The sequence below is a fragment of the Gadus chalcogrammus genome, chromosome 3 (genome assembly GCF_026213295.1).
Source record: "Gadus chalcogrammus isolate NIFS_2021 chromosome 3, NIFS_Gcha_1.0, whole genome shotgun sequence".
Lineage (NCBI taxonomy): Eukaryota > Metazoa > Chordata > Actinopteri > Gadiformes > Gadidae > Gadus > Gadus chalcogrammus.
The window spans coordinates 5,192,990-5,219,439 of NC_079414.1; the positions used below are offsets into that span (position 1 = coordinate 5,192,990).

The 26,450-nt window shown below is 41.9% G+C and overlaps 1 protein-coding gene across 3 annotated transcripts; it reads right to left on the reverse strand.

Annotated features, from left to right (window-relative positions):
* Positions 1-564: 564 nt before the first annotated feature.
* On the reverse strand, positions 565-23,600 carry dctd (dCMP deaminase). 3 transcript variants are annotated; one of them, XM_056585933.1, is made up of 7 exons: positions 23,413-23,595; positions 6,022-6,118; positions 3,367-3,502; positions 2,965-3,081; positions 2,834-2,848; positions 2,650-2,746; positions 565-2,078 (listed from the first exon to the last, which is right to left on the reverse strand). In XM_056585933.1, exons 1-7 carry the CDS (start codon positions 23,454-23,456, stop codon positions 1,994-1,996), a joined length of 591 nt encoding a protein of 196 aa, XP_056441908.1. In that variant the 5' UTR covers positions 23,457-23,595; the 3' UTR covers positions 565-1,993. The 3 variants fall into 3 exon arrangements, 2 of the variants coding, with proteins under 2 accessions (XP_056441908.1, XP_056441909.1); XR_008895100.1 differs by having other exon boundaries at positions 1,989-2,078; positions 2,580-2,746; positions 23,413-23,600; XM_056585934.1 differs by lacking the exon at positions 2,834-2,848 and having other exon boundaries at positions 23,413-23,591.
* Positions 23,601-26,450: the final 2,850 nt, after the last annotated feature.

Consider the following 26,450-nt stretch of genomic DNA (forward strand, 5'->3'; position numbering starts at 1 on the left):
AAAGTCCGCGGCCGACTTTCGCGGGCCGCCCGACCCTCGCGGGCCGCCCGACCCTCGCGGGCCGCCCGACCCCGGTTCTCGGCCGGGCTGCATATCATGTCGTATGATATCCAGATCTTCCATGTTCTAGTGACTCCAGGTTAAAAATAAGCTTTATACTAATAAATTATATTATATTAGTAATATTCTAAAAGTAATATTATATATACTAATATATATTATATTAGTAATATTCAAGTATTATTATAGATACGCTGAAATATATAATAGTCCCCGCCCATTATAATATATATTATATTATATTAGTAATATTACATGGTTAATCAATGTATTTTTTGCCAGTACTATATTGTGTACATAGCTATTATATATTGTACATAACATATGGCCATATCAACCAGTTCTGGCATATAATTCCTAATAATTCCTAAAACGGCCAACGGCCACGGCCAGGTGGCCTAGTGTGAGTGCACCCTAATACCACCTTTAACATGTAGCTAAGTGACATTCAAAATAAAGGTATATTACGAGGGACAAATAGTATTATTTTTTTTTATACTTTATTTAAACATGCCAATTACAAAATATAAATACCATTTCAGGTTAAACATCTTTACAATGGGTCTTGCTCGTTGCCCGAGACAATGGCAGCCAGTCTGTCTCTTGTAACATTACCAGGGGTCTGGTTATCTGCTAGGGGGCACGGGGAGGCCATGATGCCGTCACAGGGTAGGGTTGTCCCATTTGGTAGGGGTAGCAATGAGCATGAGCTATGAGGGTAAGGGTTAGGGTTGAGATGTAGGGTTGAGACAGTGAGCAAAGAAACGGGATTGGGCTCTCCCATTCAAAATGCATTGGTTTACATTTCGTTATGTTTAGCACGAAAAAAGACAGACAACCGGCTCTGGGACACGATTCAATAGGGATATTTTCATTACTATGAGCACGAAATTGTGTGATATCGGGTTGGGTTCTAACACAGTTTTCACTCAATACCTCTGGTTCTAACACGGTACTCACTCCATTATCTCTTGTTCTAACAGGCCCTTCACGCCATTACCTTTGTGTTTCTAACACTGTATTCACTCGATAACCAATGGTTCTAACAGGCTCTTCTCTCCATTAGCTCTGGTTCTAACAGGCTCTTCTCTCCATTAGCTCTGGTTCCATCAGGCTTTTCGCTCCATTAGCTCTGTTACTAACAGGCTCTTCTCTCCTATAGCTCTGGTTCTAACATGATAGGTCCTCACTCCATATTACAGGGGTTGGATCAACTTGTACCTCACCCTGAGCCAGTGACCAATTTACCATGAATCTACAATTAGCTGGCAGTTAACTGGAAACCACTGCACAGGAGTAGGAAAAAGTCTTGAAAATTCAAATGAGGTGGGTTACGTTTTTTACAAAGTCCTGAATTATAACACGCACCTGCTCCCAATGATGCCAATATTTCATTGTGTAATCTTAAAGCATATCACCCATTATGCTGTTTATATGAATGCCAATAACTAAACAACAAACAATAATTCCACTTTCAAAACCACATTGAGTCCAATAAGAAGAAAAACAAAGTCCCATGAAAGAAACAAGGCGGTTTGCACATAGAATGATATTTTATGTAGTCCTTGAAAACACAATACAAAATCAATAATAAGTACCCTCTTATTAATTGCTGGACTGTATTAGACTTTCACGACTGTGCCAAAGTTGTGTCAGAGTTCAAAACCATGTTAAACATATTTAAAAATGCAACTGTTAAAGCCTAAATATGAACCCACTATCGCATTGAGCGGTTAAGGGCTTAGTATAAAATTAGAGTTCCTAATAGTCATGAGGTTTATCAAAAGGACGAGGTAAGAATCCAAAGTGCAGATAAGTATTTTGACAAAGATAATGGGGCAGCATGTCTCTCTGGCATTTAAGCATACCTTCCCCACTGTTCGAATCTCAGGGCCCTGCAAGGAGTGTCAGTCCCCCCCCACTCTTGTAAAGTTTAGCGTGTCGGGCCATCCAGAGTTCCAGGTTGATTAATAGAATTAAAATCAATGGTTATCGTTGTCCTCTTAGGCTTGAACTCCCTGTAAAGAAACACAAGGAGATAGAAGTGAATCCAATGTGATTTATAAATCAGTCTCCCCATCACTACATTTTTGTTCAGTTCAAGTGTTTGCATTTTCTAACCCCTAAACACACACCTACTTCTAGAGAAAGTATCAATGAACACATTTTTTACCTAAATGTTGACTTTTACTGTGACTAGGGTTGATTATTTTATTCATTTAGAAATACCGGATTTCATCCTCCACACACCTCTTTTGGTTATCCCTATGAAAAAGGAAAAAGTACTTCCTTCCTTCCTTCCTAAATTCCCTCCACAGCTCCCGGACCTGTGTATAAACCCCTGCATCCTGCCTAATCTCCCCGTGCATCTGACCAGTGTTCCCTTGACAGATCATTAGAGGACAGGTTGTTGTCTCTACATCCCCCAAGACTCCCACACATGGGCATAAGCCAGTCACAAATCAGTTCAGGCCCACCAGTCCCCGCCCATTATAGATCACAATACCCGATGGAGTTACCTATCGAAAATTCTGAAGTGGGTTTCCTGTGGAGTTTGTGAATGTGAGTGGGTGAGTGCGAGTGTCTCACTTGAACTCTATGCCTGCCAAGCCCAGTAACCTCCTAGAAGCCTTCATCATTGGAGCGTCATGGTACTTGTCAGAGAGATACACCACTTCCTTAATACCTGGTAGGATATTAAGAACACATTAAGGAAATGTTGGTAGACTAAATGCAACTGATACATTCACTACCAAAACGTCAAATAACTTACTTATAGTCCTGACCTCTGCATTACCAGAGGTAAAGGAGAGAGGGGTTCATGACTTTATTTGAATGGATTTATTTGAATCAATTTGTGTGTCCGTATGTGTGCATGTGTGTCTCTTCCAGTCTGCCACCCACCTGCTTGGATGATGAGCTTGGCACACTCATTGCATGGAAAAAGTGCCACGTAAATAGTGCAGTCTTTCACATCAGCGCTGTTCTTATTCATTATGGCGTTAAGCTCTGCATGGCACACTGGAGGGGTGTTGGTGAGTGGGGAGGGGGGGGGGTATATGGCATGTTATGACAATGTTGAGACAAATAAAACAAACAGGATTATGAAAAAAAAAATATATATATCTATATACAAGTTGATGCCTCAAAGCTAATTTGTTGGTTATGTCAGAGCACCCTCTATAGAAATAGATGAGAAACTACATTTCAGAGGTCAATTTCCTTTTTTATTCTGGAAAATGTTCACAGTTTGTAATGAAAAATACAGGTACACATTTGACCCCATAAAATCCAAGTTGAACTCACCATAAGGGTACTTTGTGTCCAATTTGTCGTCAGCCGTTCTTGCCCATGGCATAAGGTCATCGTCACAGCCGTTGGGCATTCCATTGTAACCGATGCCAACAATTTTTTTGTCCTGGTTCACAATACAGGCTCCAACCTGTAGTTAGTGAGATTTTCAAATTATATAAAGTTATTTTCCAATTAACCATAATAGTGTACAACTAAAGTATAGCATTAAGGAAGATGACATCAATATCAAAAATAACACCATGCCCTTGCTCCAAACTAAACAAATTGTCCAGTTGAACAACATGAAAGATACAATTTAATTTATACGATTGTATCACAATACCACCATATTGCCTAAAAACACTAATTCCTGTCCCTACTAACGACTGGTAGTGGAGAGGCACTGGAGTAATACTGCAGCAATTTGCAATCTGGGTGATGGATTTCTCAACTAACGTTTTTTGTGGTCCCATTTGGAACAGTAATGGATCCCTGGCTGTGCATCACACACACACACACGATTGGGTAGATGTCCTCTGTGACTTCAAAGTGCACAATTACAACCTTAATTATACAGATGTTGGCTGATAATTGTGCATCATCTTTACAGCTGGACTACTTTATATCCGTACTCAGTCTTTTCATGGTAGCCTTCTGCAAATCATTATCCACCACCAAATAAAGTGATTATCATGCGTTACTATTTTTTAACATGGGAGTCAATGGGACTTTCCTCTGGTACTTCAACTCTTTAAGACGTTCCTCTGGTACTTCAACTGTTTAAGACGTGATACATTTTCAACCGTTTACCATCGTTCAAACCATTAAACAAATCTAAACATGTGCATCTTCAATACTACCAAAACGAAATTTCGATAGCATTTATACTTTTTTCAGAATCACAGTTTTAGTTTCAAACCAGCATAGTTTTCAGTTGATCTCATTGATTTCCGTTGACGCCAGACATGAGGACGTTCAGGCTGAGTTGATGAACAACACCAACTCAGCCATTCTCTACTCAACTCAGAGTCGAGTGAATGTAGTCTCCAATACTAGAATCCGGAGTTCAGTTCCAGATTTGTGGCTGCAGGCTTACGCCCGCACTCTAGCAAATCATCTCCACATTAAGTTCCAGACACTAAATTAATTTGAAGCAATGGAGCAATGAGTCTGCAAAGTAGCAATGGGTCCAATGGGTCCACATGGGTCGGCAAAGGAACAATGGGTCCAATGGGAACATTTGGTCTGTTGCGTCTAATTACTTATTCAGACGCAAGGCGGACAAGCTTTGCCAATAAACTAGAGAGGATCACTCACTGGTGGAATCTACGGCAGCCTCAAAAGGGTAATCAACAAGGTCAAGACCACTGCTGTCCAACAGGCCCACAATCCTGAAGTAACCCACACCGAAGGAGGTAAAGGGGCGATGCCTGACCGCTGGGAAGGGAGGCCACGGCAACAAAAGCAACGGCTGTGCTTGTCCCCGAGGAGGAAAACCATCGCCATTTGGCAAGGGAGTACGATACAGTGGTAAAACCAGTGTTTCCTCTATAGGCATTCAGCAGAGGACGCTGCTAGATTGTCAGCGGAACTGAAAATAAATATAATAAATAAAATAAAAATAGTTTCTGCCAAGTTCAAGGCACATTTTCACAATGATCTGGTCTCAGCAGATACCTTGACTCTGTTGGTTGTTATGGCATATTTGGAATCTCAATCTTTACATTTTCCCTCAGCAGAAGAAACCATTTTAAGATCCCATGGCATGAGGTTTTCTAACATTAATATGAGTTCCCCTAGCCAACCTATGCTCCCCCAGTAGCTAGAAATTTTGTTGGGTTTAAAACAAGCACTAGGCATTCTGCTCTGCCTTTGATAAAACGAAGCTCAGACGCGCCGTTTTGGAATTTTCCCTGTATGTCGTTATAAGGGGAGATGCCATCTCCCCTTTCTTTGCCTTGCCAGCCCAGAGAATTTGGCCCGCCAATGAGACAATGAGCTACGACCGTGCGAGTGTCATGTGTGTGTGTGTGTGTTACACAAGTGTTGTACACTTCTTTGTTATTTGGATAACCGTTCTGCTGTTGGTGTTATGGCGCATAACACATCGGCTCTTTGTCGTCTCAACAAGACTGTAGTTGGGGTTATCTCAGACATGTTTGAGGAGAAATTGGGGGAAAGGAACTATGGCTTCGACTCCCTGAAGTACATGAACTGCGACATGGAGGAGAAAGGGATTGTTGCCCGTGATTGTCTCCCGCCGGAGCCCGGCGCCGGCTGAATTTCGGGAACGTCTTCAAATACTGTGTTAGGGGCCCACTAATATCGATATTAAAGCATCCATAAAGTAGCATGCCATGGGACCTTTAAAGGGTTATTTTTCCAAATGTTCTTCCGGGGGGGGGCATACCCCCAGACCCCCCTAGCATTGCTCAGTTACCAACTCACAGCACCACTGCTACAAAGAAATCGAGGGGACACACACACACACACACACACACACACACACACACACACACACACACACACACACACACACACACACACACACACACACACACACACACACACACACACACACACACACACGTTGACAGTCCTCCAAACAAATGTTCGGTATGAGGTAAACAATATTTATTTATTCAAATAAATAAATAGAAAATCTACCTGAGAGCTAGGGTCCTTGCTTCTCTGAGCCGACAGGAATGCCACGGCCATAAAATACTCCGGCCATTCCAAGTAGTCCTCCCTCTTTGCAGTTGCACTGGGAGAAGACATAAGAGGAGAGTAAGAATGAGAGACAGATGTAGGAGCAGAGTGTCATTCACACTTTAAACAAAGGACAGACTTACAGTTTCACCAAGTTTGGCTTTTAACTTCATAATAGCCAGCCAATATTTTTACCCAGGTTTGTGAAACTTAATGCTTGTTGTACAAAGTAATGATAACGGAAACCCCTTTCTGACGATTATGAATTGAGCTACCAGAATATGCACCAATATATACCAGTAGGGCTGGGCGATATATCGAATATATGCGATGTATCGCGAGATGTTCTCCAGGGGATGTATAAAATGCCCCTGTCGCGAACATCGAATACAAATTGGCACGTAATCTGTTTCTTTTTGCCGCCGCCGGCATACTCATTGTGCGTTCGGACCAAACGCGACGGGGCGACAAAATCCCATATAAAGTGAACGTAGACGCGTATCGGGCGAATTCTTCGCGAGAGAAAACCGGCAACAAGTTTTGATTTGTCGCGCCACACTTTCGCCGTGCACAGGCGAGCGCGTTCACGAGGATTTGTGGCACGACAAATTCGCTCGAGTTGAAATGTATTTTAATTTCTCGTGATGACAGCCAATCAGCATTCAACAGCGTGGCCACTGAGTGACATGTGTAACGTAAACAGCCAATCAGCGGTGAACCGTCAAACTCAGTGCAGTGCAGTCCGGGGTGAACTGCAGCATGGAGGAGAAAGTGATTGTTGCCGTTTGCGACTCCCGGAGCTCTATATATAATAGTATATAATATAATATAATTGTATAATATCACCGCCAAAAGCTCTGTGCACCTCCGACGTCTCTCCCTCTTCCACAAAAGGTAAAGACATGCAATGGCACAAACACACACTCACTCCCCCCGCCCGTTGCGAGTCCGCGAGATTCTCATGGACGCACGTGTGTGACGTAGACTGGACGGCGCGCTGCTGTAGGTGTGTGTACCTCCGACCGGTGAGTGAGAACAGCGAGAGAGAGGAAAAAGGATGGAAACTGAGGATTTGGTTTTGAAAAAGAATAGCATTGGATCCCTCGTCTGGCAGTGTATATATAATAATTATTATGCAAACAGTTAATAAATAATTAACGGTTTGAATAAATGCTGTGTTGGTAAATCTAACTTGCTGTGATTTTCCTTTTCTTATGTGCAAGTTCTAAATTGTTCCAATACAAAGCACTAATGAGTTTAAACAATATGTTGTTTCATGTAATCTACATGCAGACTTTTATTTCAGGAATACTAGAATTATTACTGACGTAACATTATACCAGACATGGTTGAATCGAGCATTTATGATGTGCTCTAGAGGAGATTCAAAATATATCGAGATATATATCGTGTATCGAGATATAGTAAAAAAATATCGAGATATTCATTTTGGCCCATATCGCCCAGCCCTATATACCAGTATATCATTGAGGAGTAAATTACACGGGCCTTAGCATTGATCACAATAAGTTTGTACCCATTCAACGCATTAGCAAGATATTTATGGTTGCACACAACTCCTGCTCTTGGCAGGCTTTTTTATTCAAATATGTATTACTAGTTCGATATGTGAGACTTTCTTCCCAGGGACTTTAGCAAAAATGTGATTTCCCCAGTTTCATTAAATCACTAAAGGTAAAGCCAGGGGACATTCTGTAAGCAATTTGGCACACAGTTGAGAGATGTGAAATAGCTTTAATAGCTTACCTGCAACTGTTATGCCTGGCTAGATAATCATACGGGCTTTTTACTGCATGTAAAATTCAAAGGACCCCAAATGTCCCTGATGAAAGTGGCTAGGGGGTGTAACCCATCAATTAAATCACCGATGTGATCGTTCCCCAGATACTTAGCCATAGCATCCATGACATAAACCATGGTCATCATGAACCATATAAACTCACCCACACAGAGAATACATAATACAGCCAATCGTGTACTGATTTTACCATTTGGCTGGTATAAAAATAGAATAAGATTAACATTAACCCGAGCACTCATCACTATAGCAGGAATATAGAAAGCCCTGAATGATCCAGAAACCCGCAAAGAAACCAGCAAAGACCCGCAACTACCCACCAGCTACAGCCCAATCAGTCCAATTGGAAAACTCTTGATCGCAGGACACTCAAACCACACTTGGCAACAAGGCACCATAGGACTTCAGGCAGCCTTCTGCAAATCATTATCCACCACCAAATAAAGTGATTATCATGCGTTACTTTTTTTAACATGGGAGTCAATGGGACTTTCCTCTGGTACTTCAACTGTTTAAGACGTGATAAATGTTCAACCGTTTACCATCGTTCAAACCATTAAACAAATCTACACATGTGTATCTTCAATACTACCAAAACGAAATTTCGATGGCATTTATACTTTTTTCAGAATCACAGTTTTAGTTTCAAACCGGCATAGTTTTCAGTTGATCTCATTGATTTCCGTTGACGCCAGACGCAAGGACGTTCAGGCACACAAACAAACGCAATAGCTCCGCCATTTTCTTAAAGACACACACATGTAATGGCTCCGCCAATCTCTTAAGACACACACACACAGCTTTATTCCAATTCGATTTTAACATTTTTTAACACTCTATTCAAATCTCTCACTTGATTAAAGCTATTCAACATTTCTCCTGACTACTACCATCAATACAACTACTAAAATTGTTACTACTACTTCAGCTACTACTACTATTTCTTCAGCTACTACTACTACAGCTACTACTTCAGCTACTAAATACTACTTCAACTGCTACTACTACTACTACTACTACAACTGCTACTACTACTACAACTGCTACTACTACTTCAGCTACTACTACTACAACTTCAGCCACTACTACTACTTCAGCCACTACTACTACTTCAGCCTCTACTACTAATTCAGCTTCTACTACTACTACTACTACTACTACAGCTACTACTTCAGCTACTAACTACTACTTCAACTGCTACTACTTCAGCTTCTACTACTACTACTTCAGCTTCTACTACTTCAGCTACTACTTTCAAATTATTCAGTTCAATTCATTTTACATTTCTTAATTTTCAGCAATGCTTTGCGCTTTTCATTCAGCAGTCAGCATTCACACGCGTTTTCTGCAGGAAATGCAATTTCTAGTTTTTCTTATTCTTCCTCCCGTATTTTGGTCTTCAACTCATCGGCCATACTTATAGCTACAGAAACCATTCAACTATCAAAAGGTTCGGCTTTTTAACAGCATGATGGCTTTATATCAGCGTTTAACTCTTTCAACTATTCAGCTTTTTCCACTTTTTTTTTACATGGAAGTCAATGAGTCTGAAAATTTTGTTTCTTTAAATATTGCCGCCGTAAAGGACTATGGGATACCACTAGGGCTGCAACTAACAATTATTTTAATAATCGATTAATCTGGCGATTATTTTTTCGATTAATCGATGAATCTGATAAAAAAAAGAAACATTTGGAATTGCCGCATCTTTATTCAAAAACTGAACATTACTTCAAATTCACAGTGCAGACTGAAGTGTAAAAACAACAGGTTATTGCTCCAACGTCCCGGAACTATTAAAAGTAATATTAAATAATAAAAAAAATTAAAAAACATAACTGGGATAACACAAAAAAAAAAACATACAATGTACAGTGTTTCCCCCACGTTCACACAGCAGCGGCGCGCCGCCGCTGCTGAATTTTCTCCGCCGCTGCAATAAAAATCCTTCTCCTAATTATTATTTTTTTTTTTTTACGTAGCTCCTTTTAGAATATGTACAGCGCGTAACGTCAATTGCGCAGCACGCGGCACATCGTCACGTAACCAACATCAAAGAAGAAAAATACACAGCGAGTGTGGCAGTTGTTGGCAGTAGGCTACCCTACACGGTTGCAAAGTTACATTGATTCTAGCAGTAGCGAGTGAAGCGGCAGATCGAGGAAAGAGAGAGACAGACAGACAGACAGACAGACAGACAGACAGACAGACAGACAGACAGACAGACAGACAGACAGACAGACAGAGAGAGAGAGAGAGAGAGACACAGAGAGAGAGAAAGTAAGTTGCTAAAATGTGTCGCTACATGACCACCAGTGTTAAAAACCCTTTGAGCCCAATCATTTTATTGTATCTATAAACCGCAACCTCCGTGCCGTTTTTCCTCTAGTATTGTGTGTGTGTGTGTGTGTGTGTGTGTGTAGGCCTATGTGCGTGTGTGCGTGTTGTCGCTCTTTTTGGGATCACTCATAGCCTTTACATGAGCTTATATCCAGTCAGGAATTTATAGCCTAGGTATTTTCGGGAACTTTGAAAAATGAATCGATACTGTTAGATCCGATGTTGTTCTTTATTGCCATATAAAATCTGTTTTCATTGCGTATTTTAGTTAGGGATTTATGCTAATCGCCTGTAAGCATGTGGTCATTAGCATAAATGCAGGGAAAAAACCTAAGGACTTCTTAAAAGATCATGAATAGTTTCTATTATGTATAACTTATATTTATTTTATAATTTTCTCATCACTTTTTGACTCCCAAGACTAAGAAGAAGTGTTTTAAGCAATAACAAGCTTATCATCGCTCTCTTGTCCTCTTCCCCTGATTCTCACTGTCTCACAAAGGAGCTGAGCTCACCTGAGGTCTATTTGTAGTGCTAAGGCTCACACTGATTGGTATTCAATTAGCATGTGTGAGTCTGTGTTATTTTCCAATTTTAGTTAGGTTTATAATTTAAAAAGATGTGTTTTGCCCATTGTTGCAGGAGATTTCATTTTTGAACAAGTGTCTTATGTAAAAAACAGTTATGCTTTGGGCATAGCAACCATGTTTAGTGTTTAAGCATGAGGCAAAAATCTGTAAATAAATTGTGCAAATTGTATTTGCGTTGTGGCGTTTAAATATTACTATACAAAAAAATAAAAATCTGTAAATGAAGACACAAAAGGCAAAGTTACAACACCAATAATCCCATCTACAGTAATACACAGGACTGTTTGAATAGGATTTAAGTGCATATTCTCCTCTCAAAGTGCACCAGATTCATGCATTCCAATGTAAAGGGTACAAAAAAAATTCAGCCGGGGGGGCATACCCCCGGACCCCCCTAGAGGGATCGGGGACCACACCACCGCTGCTGAAAAAAATCCTGCAGGAAACACTGATGTATGATATACTTTTATATGTATATAAGGGATGTCCATGGTTAACCAGTCAAACCTATTGATACCATTTTCGAGACTCCTTGAAATATAACTTGTAATATTGCTTTAATTGCTGATAAGATGATGATAGTTCAAGAAAGGCCATTAAACAGGTCATAATTCTATCTTTACTATCTATTTTATATTACTGGGAAAACAAGTTTTCACCAAAATCTCAATTATTATTTTTTTTCTGTTGCATTTGAACGCATCAATCATATAACTGAGCCGACCTGAACACATCACATTTGACACTGTTTGTGACCATTGGTCAGTTTGTTTTTTTAAGCTCACTAGCTCTATATCCTGCAGATTTTAACATGGATTTAAAAACTGCATTACTATTTTTAACTGACGGGACTTTCCACACCGTCCGGTTGTGTGATTACTACCGCTGCTTTGAATGACTGACGCGGTGCCGACTCCGAGCCCGTCTGCACAACGTCTGCAGCAGCAGCAGCTGACAGAGTTTTCGGTTGGACTAGACGGATACCGAGTTGAAGGAGTTTTTTTAACCCAAAGACAGTGAAGGTACAACACTTTTATGTAGGCCTACAGTCCAGTTTTAAGATATGACCAAAATACAAGCTGTGGTCGCTCACACTAAAGCTTGCTGTGGGCGTGCATGAACCATGAACCAACCTGTCGGTGGCTGGCTGTAAACAGTGCTGCGCCTATGAGTAACTTATTAATCGCGTGACACAACCAATCGACGACTAAATTCGTTGCCAACGCATTTAGTAATAGATTTTTATCGATTTTATCGATTCGTTGTTGCAGCCCTAGATACCACTATCTCCTTTTCTTTCGTAAAGGTTGCTCAGGAATATCCTATGCTAAAGGAGGATTAAAGGATGCATCGAGGCTCCTTTCCTAAGCATTTTTAGAATTCGAATCATCTTTCCTCCAAGTACTTCCGGGTCATCTCGTTAGAAAAGGATATTTCCTATGCAAAAGAGAATTCGTAGAGGCATCTGGTGTGATCCAGATGCCACGGAAACTTAAGAATGTGCACGGATACGTATCAATCGTTTTGTGACAGAACTTTCACTTCAATGTTTCTTTTTTGCAAATACCGGTTGGGTATAAGGCAAGGCAACTTTATTTATAGCACTTTTCATATACAAGGCAGACTCAAAGTGCTTCACATATAAACATTGTCATGCAATAAAATAAAATAATAGATAAGTAAAATAAAACGTATGCAAAGAAATGAGTAAAATAGAAAGTGCAATGTATTTAAGTCTCTCTGGTACCCACGTCGGGACTCAAACCCGACCTGAAGGAATTTCGCTGGCGTGCATCTATGCTCTTTTCATTAGCACAGAGTCGGGATCGGTCGACGAGTCGTCACACTGCTGGTGAAACGTCTCCAAAAGCTCACTTTACGCGATGGATCGAGTGAAATAGGAGAAACACCCGTTACTCTGCCTACTGGATCGACACTCGACAACCAAAAACAGCGCGACAACAACCTTGAATTTGTTGAATTTGCTGTTTAATTTGGTTTGTGTGCGGTCGGAAGTCATTTCTGCGTTCCATGATGCGTTCAAGGGCCGTGATCGACAACGGGCAACGACCCCTTTATTGAGTCTGACTCGCTTGAAATCAAACACAACAGAATGCATTGTTTTCAATATGGCTGCTGCTGATCCAAAAGCTATTGATATCATCAATGGTAAACTACTGACTGTTGCTGATGTTATTTCAAAGACTGTTATCAGCGCATACAGCCTGAGGGTAGCACACTCTAGAAATCTTACAAAGACGTCTGCAGCCAAGTTCAGCCTTCCCTCCCTGGAATGCTGTGCAGACTTTCTTGGCGTCCAGCTGAGGAACGGAAATGACACCGCCAATTTTTCAAGTAAGGCAGCGTTGGCTGATTCTTGCTATCGAGGCCCTGTTCCCCCAACACTGTGGCGAATGCGAGGCTGACTACGCCATCGCCTTCGACTCAGAGGAAAAACCAACTATTCTTTGTTTCTCCTGTTTCCGGGGTTCCCACAACTGTACCCAGATTCGTGAGAAACTAGATGTTCCCGACACCATAACAAACCTCCCATCAGGGTTTGTCTGGCTGTGTCATGGGTGCAAGGCTAAAATAAACCCGGTAAAGCCACCCAAGCGAACCCGGACCGTCAGTGTATATCCAACACCGCTAGTGCTGCTAACACTCCAAAGCACAACACCCAGCCTTCGCCTCTCAACGAGGATGATCTTCAACAAAGACTGTCAAATATTGACAGAGGAGCTGAAGAGCAAACAGAGCAGACAAACGGCGACAGCACCAAAGTCTGCCCACGCTACAAAACTAGAAATTGTCCCCATGGCAAGGATGGGAAAGAGCTAGTTGCAGGAGTTCCCTGCCCATTACGACACCCAAAGCTGTGCCAAAAATACTGTGGACACGGAACGAACGAAGATTCGGATGTACAAAGGGAAAAAGGTGTGAGTTTTTCCATCCCAGGCTTTGCAGAAACTCCCTGCAAGACAAACACTGCCCAGTGGAAGATTGTACCTTCACGCATCTGAAAGGTACGGTTCGAGGTCCCGACAGGCCTAGAAGACCGAGCTCCAGAGAGACCCAACCCCCGTCGTACCCCAGCAGAGGTCGAAGCAACCCGGCTGAAAATAAAGCAGCTGGGGACAACAACGCCTGGCCGCGACCGAGAGCTGCAAGCAGGGCCGCTGAACTCGGACCCGAGGAGAACAGAACTGTAAGCTCCTCCAGCATTGACAACAATGCTAATTTTTTACAGATCATGGGACTGGTGACATCCATGCAAGAATACTTCAGGAAAGAGATTGCAGAACTCAAGAGCAGCCTCTCCAGACTTTCGCCAGTCCCCGCAACAATACCCAAGCCCCTCTTCAACCACCATGTACTGAGATACCCTCAGAGCTACCCCAAAAGCTACCCACAGCAATACTGCTAAATATTCAGTGTATGAACCCCAGTGCAAGCAGCAACACCAAATGGAAGCTTCCCTACCTCTACAACCTTCTCGATCAGGACATCAATTGTAGCTTCCCAATACTTGCACTCACTGAAACCTGGCTCAAGTCCTACATCACTGATGCCCAGATTCACCTACCAGGGTATGATATTATCAGAGGTGATCGTTCCTCCCAAAAAGGAGGTGGTGTCCTACTCTACATCTCTGATCAACTGGTCACCAGCAATATTGAAGTACACGGCGACAAAGACTGCCAAGCAGTTGCCTGCTCTTGCGAAACCTCCAAGACGGCAATTATCCTCGTCTATCGCCCTCCAAGCGCACTACCCTGCAACACTTAAGACCTCTTCAAATTCGACAAAGACTACGCAGCAGCAGTGGAGGATGGATATGATGTCATGTTGATGGGTGATTTCAACCTGCCCAACATCGACTGGTCGAAGTCAATGATAAAAAGTGGCTCCCCGCAAGCAACCATAGATGCAGCAGGAGAGCTTCTTGACCTTATGGACTCCCACTTCATGGACCAGCACGTGATTGAAGACACAAGGTCGACAAACATCCTTGACCTCTTCATCACCAACAACGAAACAATCTTCCAAAATATCGAAGTTGTTGACACCCCACTCTCAGATTATAGGATAGTGAAGATTTCCGTCACAGATGACCCAGCCTACCAGCCTATCCTCACCACCAAAGAGTTTGAAAGAAACACCTTCAGATCTCTTAACCTGGAGAAAGCAGACTGGGAAGCGATTGACCAGAACCTTTCGGACATGGACTGGGTGTCCCTAAAAGCATCCTGCCACGACGAAAACGACTTCCCAGAACTCTTTCGGCTAACGCTTCTCCAAGTATGTCTCCAACATACTCCTCTCAAACCGGAAAATATCAAGCCCTACAAGCCATCCGGATCGCGTTCCTGCCGCATCATCAGCAGAAAGAAGAGAAAACTCCAGACAAAGTTGAAAACTGTACAGAGCCAGCCTCACTGCCCCAGAGTCGAGGAATCTCAAGACTCAGCTAGCTCTGCTCCATATCCAGATGCGGGACACAATCCATGGAGAGCTAGAGCTCAAGGAACAAGAAGCTAAAGAAGTAAAGAAAGTGAAGAAAAATCCCAAATATTTTTACACTGAACGGGGTAGGAGGAGCACCCTGAGCTCCCCGCCTGCTGGTGGGAGGAGCCCGTGAGAATCGCCCCGAACCGGGAACGATTCTCACGGACGGCCTGCTTGTGAGCGAGCACCTCCGAGAACCAGGCCCAAAAAAGTCCATCCGGAGCTAATGGGCCCTGGATGAGGCTGGCCCACTCTCGTTCCGGAACCGCGGTGTGAGAGAGCCATATGGTCCTCTGGATCATTGTGGCCCACGCCATATCCCGGCCGGCCGAAACGGCTACCACAGCTGAAGGATGGCGCTGGAGAAGCGGGAAACCACCAGCCATCTCGTGGCCTCCTCCGGGTCGTAACCCTCCCTGCCAGCCGACAGGGAGACCAGGGCAGAGCAGGGCTATGTTGTTGACCGCCGCCGCAGACTGCGAGGCACAGACGAACACCCTGTCCGTCAGGCCGGTAATCTGCTTCTGGAGGCGGTCGGGGGGCAGCGGCTTCTCATTAGGACGCCATCCGGCGCCCGGACAGAGAAGCGCTGCCAGGGAAGGCTCCAGGCGAGGGATCCCTCGGATGGCCTTAGCGAGATCCATCGACGGGGAGAAAAAGAGGTGCCTGGAGAGGAGCCCCTCTTCAGGCAGCGCGCGGCAGGCGGCGCAGGAGGCGGGGGCAACCAAGGCAGCCGCGGCGTGCTCAGCGCCGAGGCACCTGAAACACGCCCGGTGTCCGTCACCCGGAGCCAGGGAGGCAGACAGGAGGCTCACTGAGGCCCTGAAAAGAGACGTTGGTCCGTGGCCTCGCCACGCCGCTGCCACCGGTCATCTTAAGGTTGGAAGTCATATCTTCGTTTTCCGTTGATCAGTACAAATCGCTCAAAGAAAAGGGAGGATGGGCGGCAGTTTGCGCCGCCTTATATACACGGTGCCGTGGGAATGTGGGCGGTGCCCACGTTGATAGGTGCATAGTTGCCTTATGGGACAAGCCCATAAGGCTAAGCCTAGACGGCGTAGCCTACATGAATTGCTCAGAACATTATTTAAAAAAATGCTAAATTTGTGATTGGTTGCAAGGAGTAGCTGAGGCTGGCCTCCCTTCCTATGTTTAACAAGGTATATGATTTACCTCGCAACAGTGAAACTGAATTGTGATTGGTTATTTTTTATTCTCAAAGGCGGCAAAAGTGAGTTTGGGCCTCTTTGCCTCCGCTCCCTTCAGTGGTTAGCCCTGGACACAACATACTGAGAGTAACGTCGGCCAGCCTCCGCGCTTGCAGAGGCACTTCGCATTTTTTTTTTCATGTAATTATTCAGTAATAAACACACATTGCACATAGATCATTTTGAAAAATTAATATTTTTTAATAAAAGAAAATAAATTTTTTGGAGGGAAAATCAGGAGGAGGCGTTGCCTCCTCTAAGGAACCGCCACTGCTCCAACCCAGACAGAACTCAGGTCTTTCTCTGGGACTCCAACCTGACTTAAAGGAACTTGGTCCTTTCTCTATAACTGCAATAAAATAATTTTAGCGGGGGAAGTGTTCTTCTACATTCATCATTTATAAAATTCCCTGCGCGCTCGCGCTCTGCCCTGTCTCTGTCTGTTACGAAGCACAAAGCTTCCCCTGCATCACTGCATGTTGGCAGGCCTCTCGCACTGTGATTGGCCACCCACACAGATTGAAAAGCAAACTACACTATTTCAATGTTTTAAGCCTGGCCCAAAATCTACTGCTGCGGCTGCCGCTTCGGTTGACCCTGCAGCAGCAGATGCCACTACCAGAGCTACGGAGACTAGCAAGACACAACAGAAAGTAAGTGTGTGTGTTAGGGATGCAAACAATTAATCGATTATCGATTAATTGTCGATAAGAGATTACTCGATTAAAATAAATGACTTGCAATTAATCGCATTTTTAACCCGTAATTCCCCAACCGTCCACGTGAGGGCGCGCTTGACGCCAGACGTACTTGACGCACACGCGAACACAAGCGAAGAAGCAGGACAAGACAAACGAAAAGCGGGACACTAGAGCTGTGTTCGAAATCGTTCCCTATCATGGATGTAGTGCACTAAATAGGGTGCACGGCAGGTGTTCGAATTCTCAGTGGTCCACTATATAGGGCACTATATAGTGGACTTAAAATAGGGTACATACGATGTTCCCTACATGTTACCTCCGTATACCACAGTGCAATGCGGTTGTATTTTTCCAGGGGCGAAGAAGAAGCTGAATAACCGCGAAAACTCTTTCCCTATTCCCTATATAGTGTACATGATATAGTGCACTATATAGGGAATAGGGAACGAGAACTCGGACACTACGTTGAACATTTCTAAACTTCATTTGACTCAGTAAATGCACCGGGTATTTGTGTGAATTGATGCGCCGACATCATCGAAACAAACCGGGCTGGAGGTTGTATTGATGTTGAATGTTACATTTCCTTGTTCAAGTTTTTTTAAATTAATTTTGAATGTTAAATATTCTATGTTAAATCCCAAATAAATTGTTGACATTTCTAAACACAAGCCGGAGACTCCATCATTAAATGTATTCGTTTTCGCGGTTATTCAGCTTCTTCTCCCCTGGAAAAATACAACCGCATTGCATTGTGGTATACTGGAGTAACATGTAGGGAACATCGTATGTATGTACCCTATTTTAAGTCCACTTTATAGTGCCCTATATAGTGCACCCCTGAGAATTTGAACATCCTACAAAATGGCGTGCACCCTATTTAGTGCACTACATCCATGATAGGGAACGATTTCGAACACAGCTACTGACACGATGAAGAGGGCAAAACGGAGTGCAGTATGGAGCCACTTTAAGTTGGTTAATGACGACAAAGACGCCAAATGCACAATATGTGGAAGTATTTTAAAGTACAACTAAATGACTTCGTTGAATTACCACCTAAATGTGTCACATTCAGAAGGAAATTCAGCTTCTCAGAAGAACTGCCGCTTATCAATTAATCGATCATCGATCGATAAGATGAAACAACTATCGATTAATGAATTACTCGATAATTTGCATCCCTAGTGTGTGTGTGTGTGTGTGTGTGTGTGTGTGTGTGTCCTCCCATATTAATGTGTATACCACATTAACGGCCTTATGGTGCGTTTGAGTTTTCTCTGCGAACCGACTCGGATCTGACGCCACGCCCACAATTCAAGCGTTTTATTATTTCGCTCGGTCGTTGGAGGAAAACATGGACGCCACCCGGAAAGCTGTTGTCGCGGTAGCATTGGCAGAGGACAAGGTGCTTCAAAATAAGTAGGCCATAGGCAGAGATACGGACGCAGTAAGGTATTGCAGCAATACGAGTCATTGAAATTGCCATTTAAACCATCATTCTGTGACTAAAACTCGCAAATAACAACTTAAGAAGAAACGTCCCCTTTTCTTTTAACAACCAAAAATGAAGTTTCACCTTGGGGATTTTTGTCCACAATGCTGATCGAATAAAACCAACATTAACAGATAATCCAGTGTCTGGAGCAAACTTTGCAACTAAACATGGTGTTTTCGATCAATGAATAAGAGAACGTTTCTTAGGAAATAGGTAAATTACCTTCAATCCGAAAAAACATTCTTCAGCGCAATCTAGTGGCCATATGTGTATTTACGAGTGTTTGGCTTGGTGCATTCGATTATATTTGCCCTGAACTTTAAATAGAGGTGCCAAGTGTCAAAATTTGAAGATATCTAACTTTATATGTGTCTCATAGTAAGACAGCGCTCCCAACTGATTACGACAAACTGATAATTATTTCAGGTGGAAATGTTATCTTCCACTTATGCTGTGTTCCATGGCTTTATTCACTTTAACCAAGTATTATCCCCATTGAATATTTCACTTGCACAACAATCTTTCTTTTGGCACAAAGATGACATTATCGCCCTCTCAGTTGTGGAGATATACTCTATTTACTTTGGGTATGTTCTTTCCTGAAAAAAACTTTTCCCCTGATATCGAAAATGGTATAGAATATATATTTATATATTTTTTTTTTCCAGGTAGTGTCGAAGTTAGGAAGTCCAGTATCGTGACTGACAACACTGCTAGAAACGCGATTGTGATTATTCAGCTAGAGCTACAAGAAACGTGAAAGTTAAAAAATACTCTTGGGCTGGGATGATGAGGCATCAGACAATCAAGTAATTTTAGCCTGAATACATAGGTAAGAAGCACCAGAGCAGGTTGCTAGTACCATGGAGAGTATCAGAACGATAACCTGTTGAACTAAATGGATGTGGTAGGCTACACCACGGGATGCATCTGCAGACCACTGCCTCATAAATAAAGGAAAGACGCGATATTTATTGCTTAAGATTTGCTTGTGCTGTGGCGAGGTCTTTAGTGTTTTTTGCACTCAAGTGGTCGGCTGTTTTAACTTGCAATTGATAGTCGGTGGAGTCAGTCTCCTGTTGACACAAAGTGACTTTTGGTCATTCTTGCTTTGCATGAATTCTGGAATAATTGTGGGGGGGGAGTTCATGAGTTTTGTTCAGAATGCCTGATGTAGGCTAATTTTGATGGAATGCGTGTTGTGAAACAGCCAGCTCCTGATGTGATACAGCGTTCAGCTGTGCAACAAATATTTTTTTCTTGTTCAATCTTGACGACTTTTGTAGTGCTGTGTGTAGCCACACCTTTGGCCCTTCTGAACTTAAACATGCAGTTAAATTCCTTTCCTAGCTCCTCTTGTTTATGTTGTTAGCTTAGCCATATCATGTCACGTTGTCAACATTGGATACATGGAGCAGAACATAGTGGGTCATATGTCCGATGCTTTTTGAAAACGTTTTCTTCATAAAACGTGCCTGACAGATTGTGTATACATTTTATTCCTTAGTAATTAGCTACATGGTTATGCCGTCTTTCAGAACCTTTCAATCATTACCGGCACTAAAGAGAGAAAAAAGAGTGCATCCTCATTGTACCCAGCACTTCTAAAAATGCACTTCTGAATGCGTCTGTCCCCAGTACATGACGCCATGAACCTACCGTGGTAAAGTTAGTTTTATATTGGACGTTGGATATTCGACACATTCGAAAATTCTATTTAGCACTGGCTTCGATGGACGAATTTGTGTCAAACCAACTTAGATGTGTAAATACAAGGCCTACCTATGTAAAACAAAGCTTATTTCTTTAAAAAAAGAACATTTGATTTTCTAAAAAAGTGTAATGTTAAAAAAGGCTATAAATCTATTATGCGGCTTGACCTTTTGACCTACACATATCAAAACACATCTGGTGAACTCAGCTAACTGCCCCACACATAACACAAAGCTTATTTTCTCAAAACACCTACCCTTTGATTTTATATTTTTTACTCTCATAAAATGCTATAAATCTATTATGCGGCTTGACCTTTTGACCTACCCATTTCAAAACACATCTGGTGAACTCAGCTAACTGCCCCACACATAACACAAAGCTTATTTTTTCCAAAATCCCACCTTTTGATTTTATGCTATTTTTTTAATGTAAAAAAAGGCTATACATCTATTATGCGGCTTGACCTTTTGACCTGCCCATATCAAAACACATCTGGTGAACTCAGCTAACTGCCCCACACATAACACAAAGCTTATTTTCTCAAAACACTTACCCTTTGATTTTATACTATTTTTTGAATGTTAAAAAAGGCTATACATCTATTATGCGGCTTGACCTTTTGACCTGCCCATATCATAACACATCTGGTGAACTCAGCTAACTGCCCCACACATAACACAAAGCTTATTTTCTCAAAACACTTACCCTTTGATTTTGTACTATTTTTTTAATGTTAAAAAAGGCTATAAATCTATTATGCGGCTTGACCTTTTGACCTATCCATATCCAAACACATCTGGTGTAATCAACTAACTGCCCCACACATAACACAAAGCTTATTTTCTCAAAATACCTACCCTTTGATTTTATATTCATTTTTTACTCTCAGAAAAAGCTATAAATCTATTATGCGGCTTGACCTTTTGACCTACCCATATCAAAACACATCTGGTGAACTCAGCTAACTGCGATGTATAGCCTTTTTTAACATTAAAAAAATAGTATAAAATCAAAGGGTAAGTGTTTTGAGAAAATAAGCTTTGTGTTATGTGTGGGGCAGTTAGCTGAGTTCACCAGATGTGTTTTGATATGGGTAGGTCAAAAGGTCAAGCCGCATAATAGATTTATAGCCATTTTAACATTAAAAAAATGGTATAAAATCAAAGGGTAGGTGTTTTGAGAAAAGAAGCTTTGTGTTATGTGTGGGGCAGTTAGTTGAATACACCAGATGTGTTTTGATATGTGTAGGTCAAAAGGTCAAGCCGCATAATAGATTTATAGCTTTTTCTGAGAGTAAAAAATATATATAAAATCAAAGGGTAGGTGTTTTGAGAAAAGAAGCTTTGTGTTATGTGTGGGGCTGTTAGCTGAGTTCACCAGATGTGTTTTGATATGTGTAGGTCAAAAGGTCAAGCCGCATAATAGATTTATAGCCATTTTTAACATTAAAAAAATTGTATAAAATCAAAGGGTAGGTGTTTTGAGAAAAGAAGCTTTGTGTTATGTGTGGGGCAGTTAGTTGAATACACCAGATGTGTTTTGATATGGGTAGGTCAAAAGTTCAAGCCGCATAATAGATTTATAGCTTTTTCTGAGATTAAAAAATATATATAAAATCAAAGGGTAGGTGTTTTGAGAAAAGAAGCTTTGTGTTATGTGTGGGGCAGTTAGTTGATTACACCAGATGTGTTTTGATATGTGTAGGTCAAAAGGTCAAGCCGCATAATAGATTTATAGCCATTTTAACATTAAAAAAATTGTATCAAATCAAAGGGTAGGTGTTTTGAGAAAAGAAGCTTTGTGTTATGTGTGGGGCAGTTAGTTGAATACACCAGATGTGTTTTGATATGTGTAGGTCAAAAGGTCAAGCCGCATAATAGATTTATAGCCATTTTTAACATTAAAAATATTGTATAAAATCAAAGGGTAGGTGTTTTGAGAAAAGAAGCTTTGTGTTATGTGTGGGGCAGTTAGTTGAATACACCAGATGTGTTTTGATATGTGTAGGTCAAAAGGTCAAGCCGCATAATAGATTTATAGCTTTTTCTGAGATTAAAAAATATATATAAAATCAAAGGGTAGGTGTTTTGAGAAAAGAAGCTTTGTGTTATGTGTGGGGCAGTTAGTTGATTACACCAGATGCGTTTTGATATGGGTAGGTCAAAAGGTCAAGCCGCATAATAGATTTATAGCATTTTATGAGAGTAAAAAATATAAAATCAAAGGGTAGGTGTTTTGAGAAAAGAAGCTTTGTGTTATGTGTGGGGCAGTTAGCTGAGTTCACCAGATGTGTTTTGATATATGTAGGTCAAAAGGTCAAGCCGCATAATAGATTTATAGCCTTTTTTAACATTACATTTTTTTAGAAAATCAAATGTTATTTTTTTTAAAGAAATAAGCTTTGTTTTACATAGGTAGGCCTTGTATTAACACTTCTAAGTTGGTTTGACACAAATTCGTCCATCGAAGCCAGTGCTAAATAGAATTTTCGAATGTGTCGAATATCCAACGTCCAATATAAAACGAACTTTACCACGGTCATGAACCTGACCTGTACTTTCCCGATGGCCAAGTGCTTTTGAAACCTTAGTGTCAACCTCTGCACCTGAATAGGTCTGTTTAGTAATCAGGATTTGATGCTGCATTCCTACACTTCGAAAATGCAATTCAATGTGGAAGTAATCCAAGTATTCAGAATACCAAACTCAGTTTGAGTGATGAAACTGAATACGTTACATATTTTGGGCATTTATTCTGTAACTGGATACATTTTAAAAGTATCCTTACCAACACTGATCATCACAGTATACAATCTACAATAAAATAGACTACATCACTGCGTGAAAGTAACTAGTTGAACGGGTTATAGATATCAGATATCAAAGTTTGCATTTCTGAACATATGAACAGATTCCAGAGAAGGGTCTCTGAATTGTCAATATAGTTCATCTCCAAATTAATACGTTACCTAGCTGCACCAGGTGTCGATTCCTCGGTCGTATTTTGCTCCATGTTGTAGAAATGAACGTTACTATCAGCGGTGTAAAGCTCCTGAACTCGTTTTGTTGACAGACGTGTACACACAGCAGCGCGTCAAAACCGGACAACATAGAATTCTCCCGCCATGGACCCGGTGACGTGTTTCCGTAGTTCTTCTTCTTCTTCAGTTTCCGGCAGTTTGGACGCTGTCCAGTGTATTACTGCCCTCCACAGGTCCGATGATTAACTACAGTTTTACGCGTAGTCCTGTACCATGCAGGAACTGCAAAACTGCCCTAGAGATCCGTTTATGGTTATCACATTGCCCAAACAAGGAAAAAACTGAAAAAGCCTGACCTCCTAGTCCCAAGATGCACTACCAAATAGTGCATGTCTTTCTGTCATTTTCGACACTCCAGAAAAACATGTTTTACTGTCTCAGAACTCCCACATTCACATAAACCAGACACATGTTTTCCTACAATTAATAAAAAGTGATTTAGCCCACAGTGACCCAGCCTCAATCTACACAGTTTAACTGCGTCCCTACGGGACTGAAAAGTGCAGGTACATCTTTCTTTTACTTGAGATTGTAAAGAGAAATAGTACCCCTGCTTTCTTTTTCCCACCCTCTCTGCCATTCCTTCGTTAAGCCTTCTTTAATTATTTCTCTCAGTTCCACTCTCCCCCAGAATATATGAACATCTACCTCTCTACTATCTAACTCTGTTTTGCAATCTGATCCACCTGCTCATTCCCCCCAACCCCAGCGTGTCCCGGAACCCAGCAAAAGGATATGTTAGATCTAAACCCAATTCTAAAAAACAAAGTTAGAATGTCAGTAATAATATCAGGTCGAGCCTTAGATTTCCCCCCTTTTAAGGCTTCCAGAGCAGCTGCAGAGTCAAAACAGATGATAACCTCTCTAGGTCTGGTTTCTTCAATCCACCTTAAAGGGACACTGTGTAATATTTTAAGTCATTTATTACCTCAAATCAACGTATTAATTCATAAATAAGTCCTCATTGGTGTAAAATTATCTCTGCCAAAAATCTCCCTTATCCTCCTGAGTGAAGAATTATTAATATGTAGTTACATAGGACGGGTAAGCTTCATGGAGGCTTCCATGTTCTTACGGTCTATGAACTGCCGAGAGGGACAAAAAGCACCATGTGGTACAGGAAATGCAAACGCGTTTTCACTCTGAGCCAGCGTGAATGATGACTGAAATAATTCACTATCTTGCTCGAGGAATAATTACTCATACATCATTAGCTTACACTAATGATTCAATGCAGTTGTGTTTGAAATAACAAACCTCATCATCACTCGAATGACTCGATGAGGTAGTATTGGATGTCATGACACAGCTTCTTGGCACATACTGCCCACCGTAGTTTTTGAACAAGCGAGCACTATTAGTTTGAATGCAATATACAATTGTACCACTACATGGGAGTACTTTTTACACAGTGTCCCTTTAAAGCCCATAGGATTGCCATGAACTCAGATGTGAAAACAGAGCTCCCATTAGAGATGCGCCGGCCAATCTTCACCCCAAGCTGCTCCACATACATCCCAAACCCAGCTCTCCCACTAACTGGGTCTCTAGATCCATCTGTAAAAATAATCAAAGTAGGGCCTACTGTTTCTAATTGAGTTCAGATGTTCTGCTATTTTTGGAGTTACCAGCTTCTTATATTTTTCCTGTAGAAAGACCATTTCAATGTTCAGCACGGGCAGCACCCAATATGGTTTCCGTAGGTTCCAAATATGGATTTGTGTGTAGTACCGCAAGACCAGTGCAGTGGTGAAGTCACGCCTCTTCCGGTAGAGCCCATGGGACCTATGAGATCGAAAAATATGGGTTTCAATCGAGAGAAAGTAATTATTTCTTTATATGCCCTGGATTACACATATGTTGTTTTTGGATGTAAATGATAATTTTTCATGTCAAGAGTTTGACAGTTTATTGTGCAATTGTTCAATTAAAGGCTGTAGAGAAAACACTATGAGAAAGACTACATGTCTCGTATGTGCCGTCACGCTCCCTGCGACTGGCATGGACAATACCGACAATCTCCCCATAACTGAAACTCTCCACATGCCCCGATTTATAATGGTTTTCACCTCTTTCGATGCTTTTATTCTCCCCTTGGGAAAAACCTAAGGAAGGGGCGTGACTTCGCCACTCTATTGGAGTGGCGAAGTCACGCCCTTTCCGGTAGAGCCCATGGGACCTATGTGATCGAAAAATATGAATGGGTGTCAATAGAGAGAAAATAATTATTTTCTGGTCCCAGTCTTTATATGCCCTGGATTACACATATGTTGTTTTTGGATTTAAATGATAATTTTTCATTCAAAGAAAACTAAAAAATTTCGTGAAGAAGTTTGATAATTTTAGGTTTTATGTGAGGCCGCTTTGTGAACTACAGCTCTTCGCTGCTCTCGACGCATATGATATACGTCACCACACCCGCACTTGGAACTCGGCACAGAGATGGCACATAGAGATGGCACATAACTAAAACTCTCCACATGCCCCGACTTATAGTGGTTTTCACCTCTTTCTGTGCTTTTATCCTCGCCTTGAAAAAAAGTGGTGAAGTGGAGCAGAGAGATCGCCATCTCTGTGCCGAGTTCGAAGTGCGGGTGTGGTGACGTATATCATATACGTCTAGTCGTATATCGTATAGTATATAGCGAGCTGAATGACTTCCGACCGGTGGCACTCACTTCACACCTGATGAAGACGTTGGAGCGGCTCTTCCTCAACCTCCTCAGACCCCAGGTACAACACACCCAGGACCGCCTGCAGTTCGTGTACCAGCCAGATGTTGGTGTGGAGGATGCCATCCTCTACATGCTACACCGAGTCCACTCCCATCTGGATAAGGGAAGCGGCACAGTGAGGATTCTCTTCTTGGACTTCTCCAGTGCCTTTAACACCATCCAGCCCCCTATGCTTCACGACAAACTGAACAGGATGGGAGTCAGTGGAACCCTATTTGGTGGACTGGATTG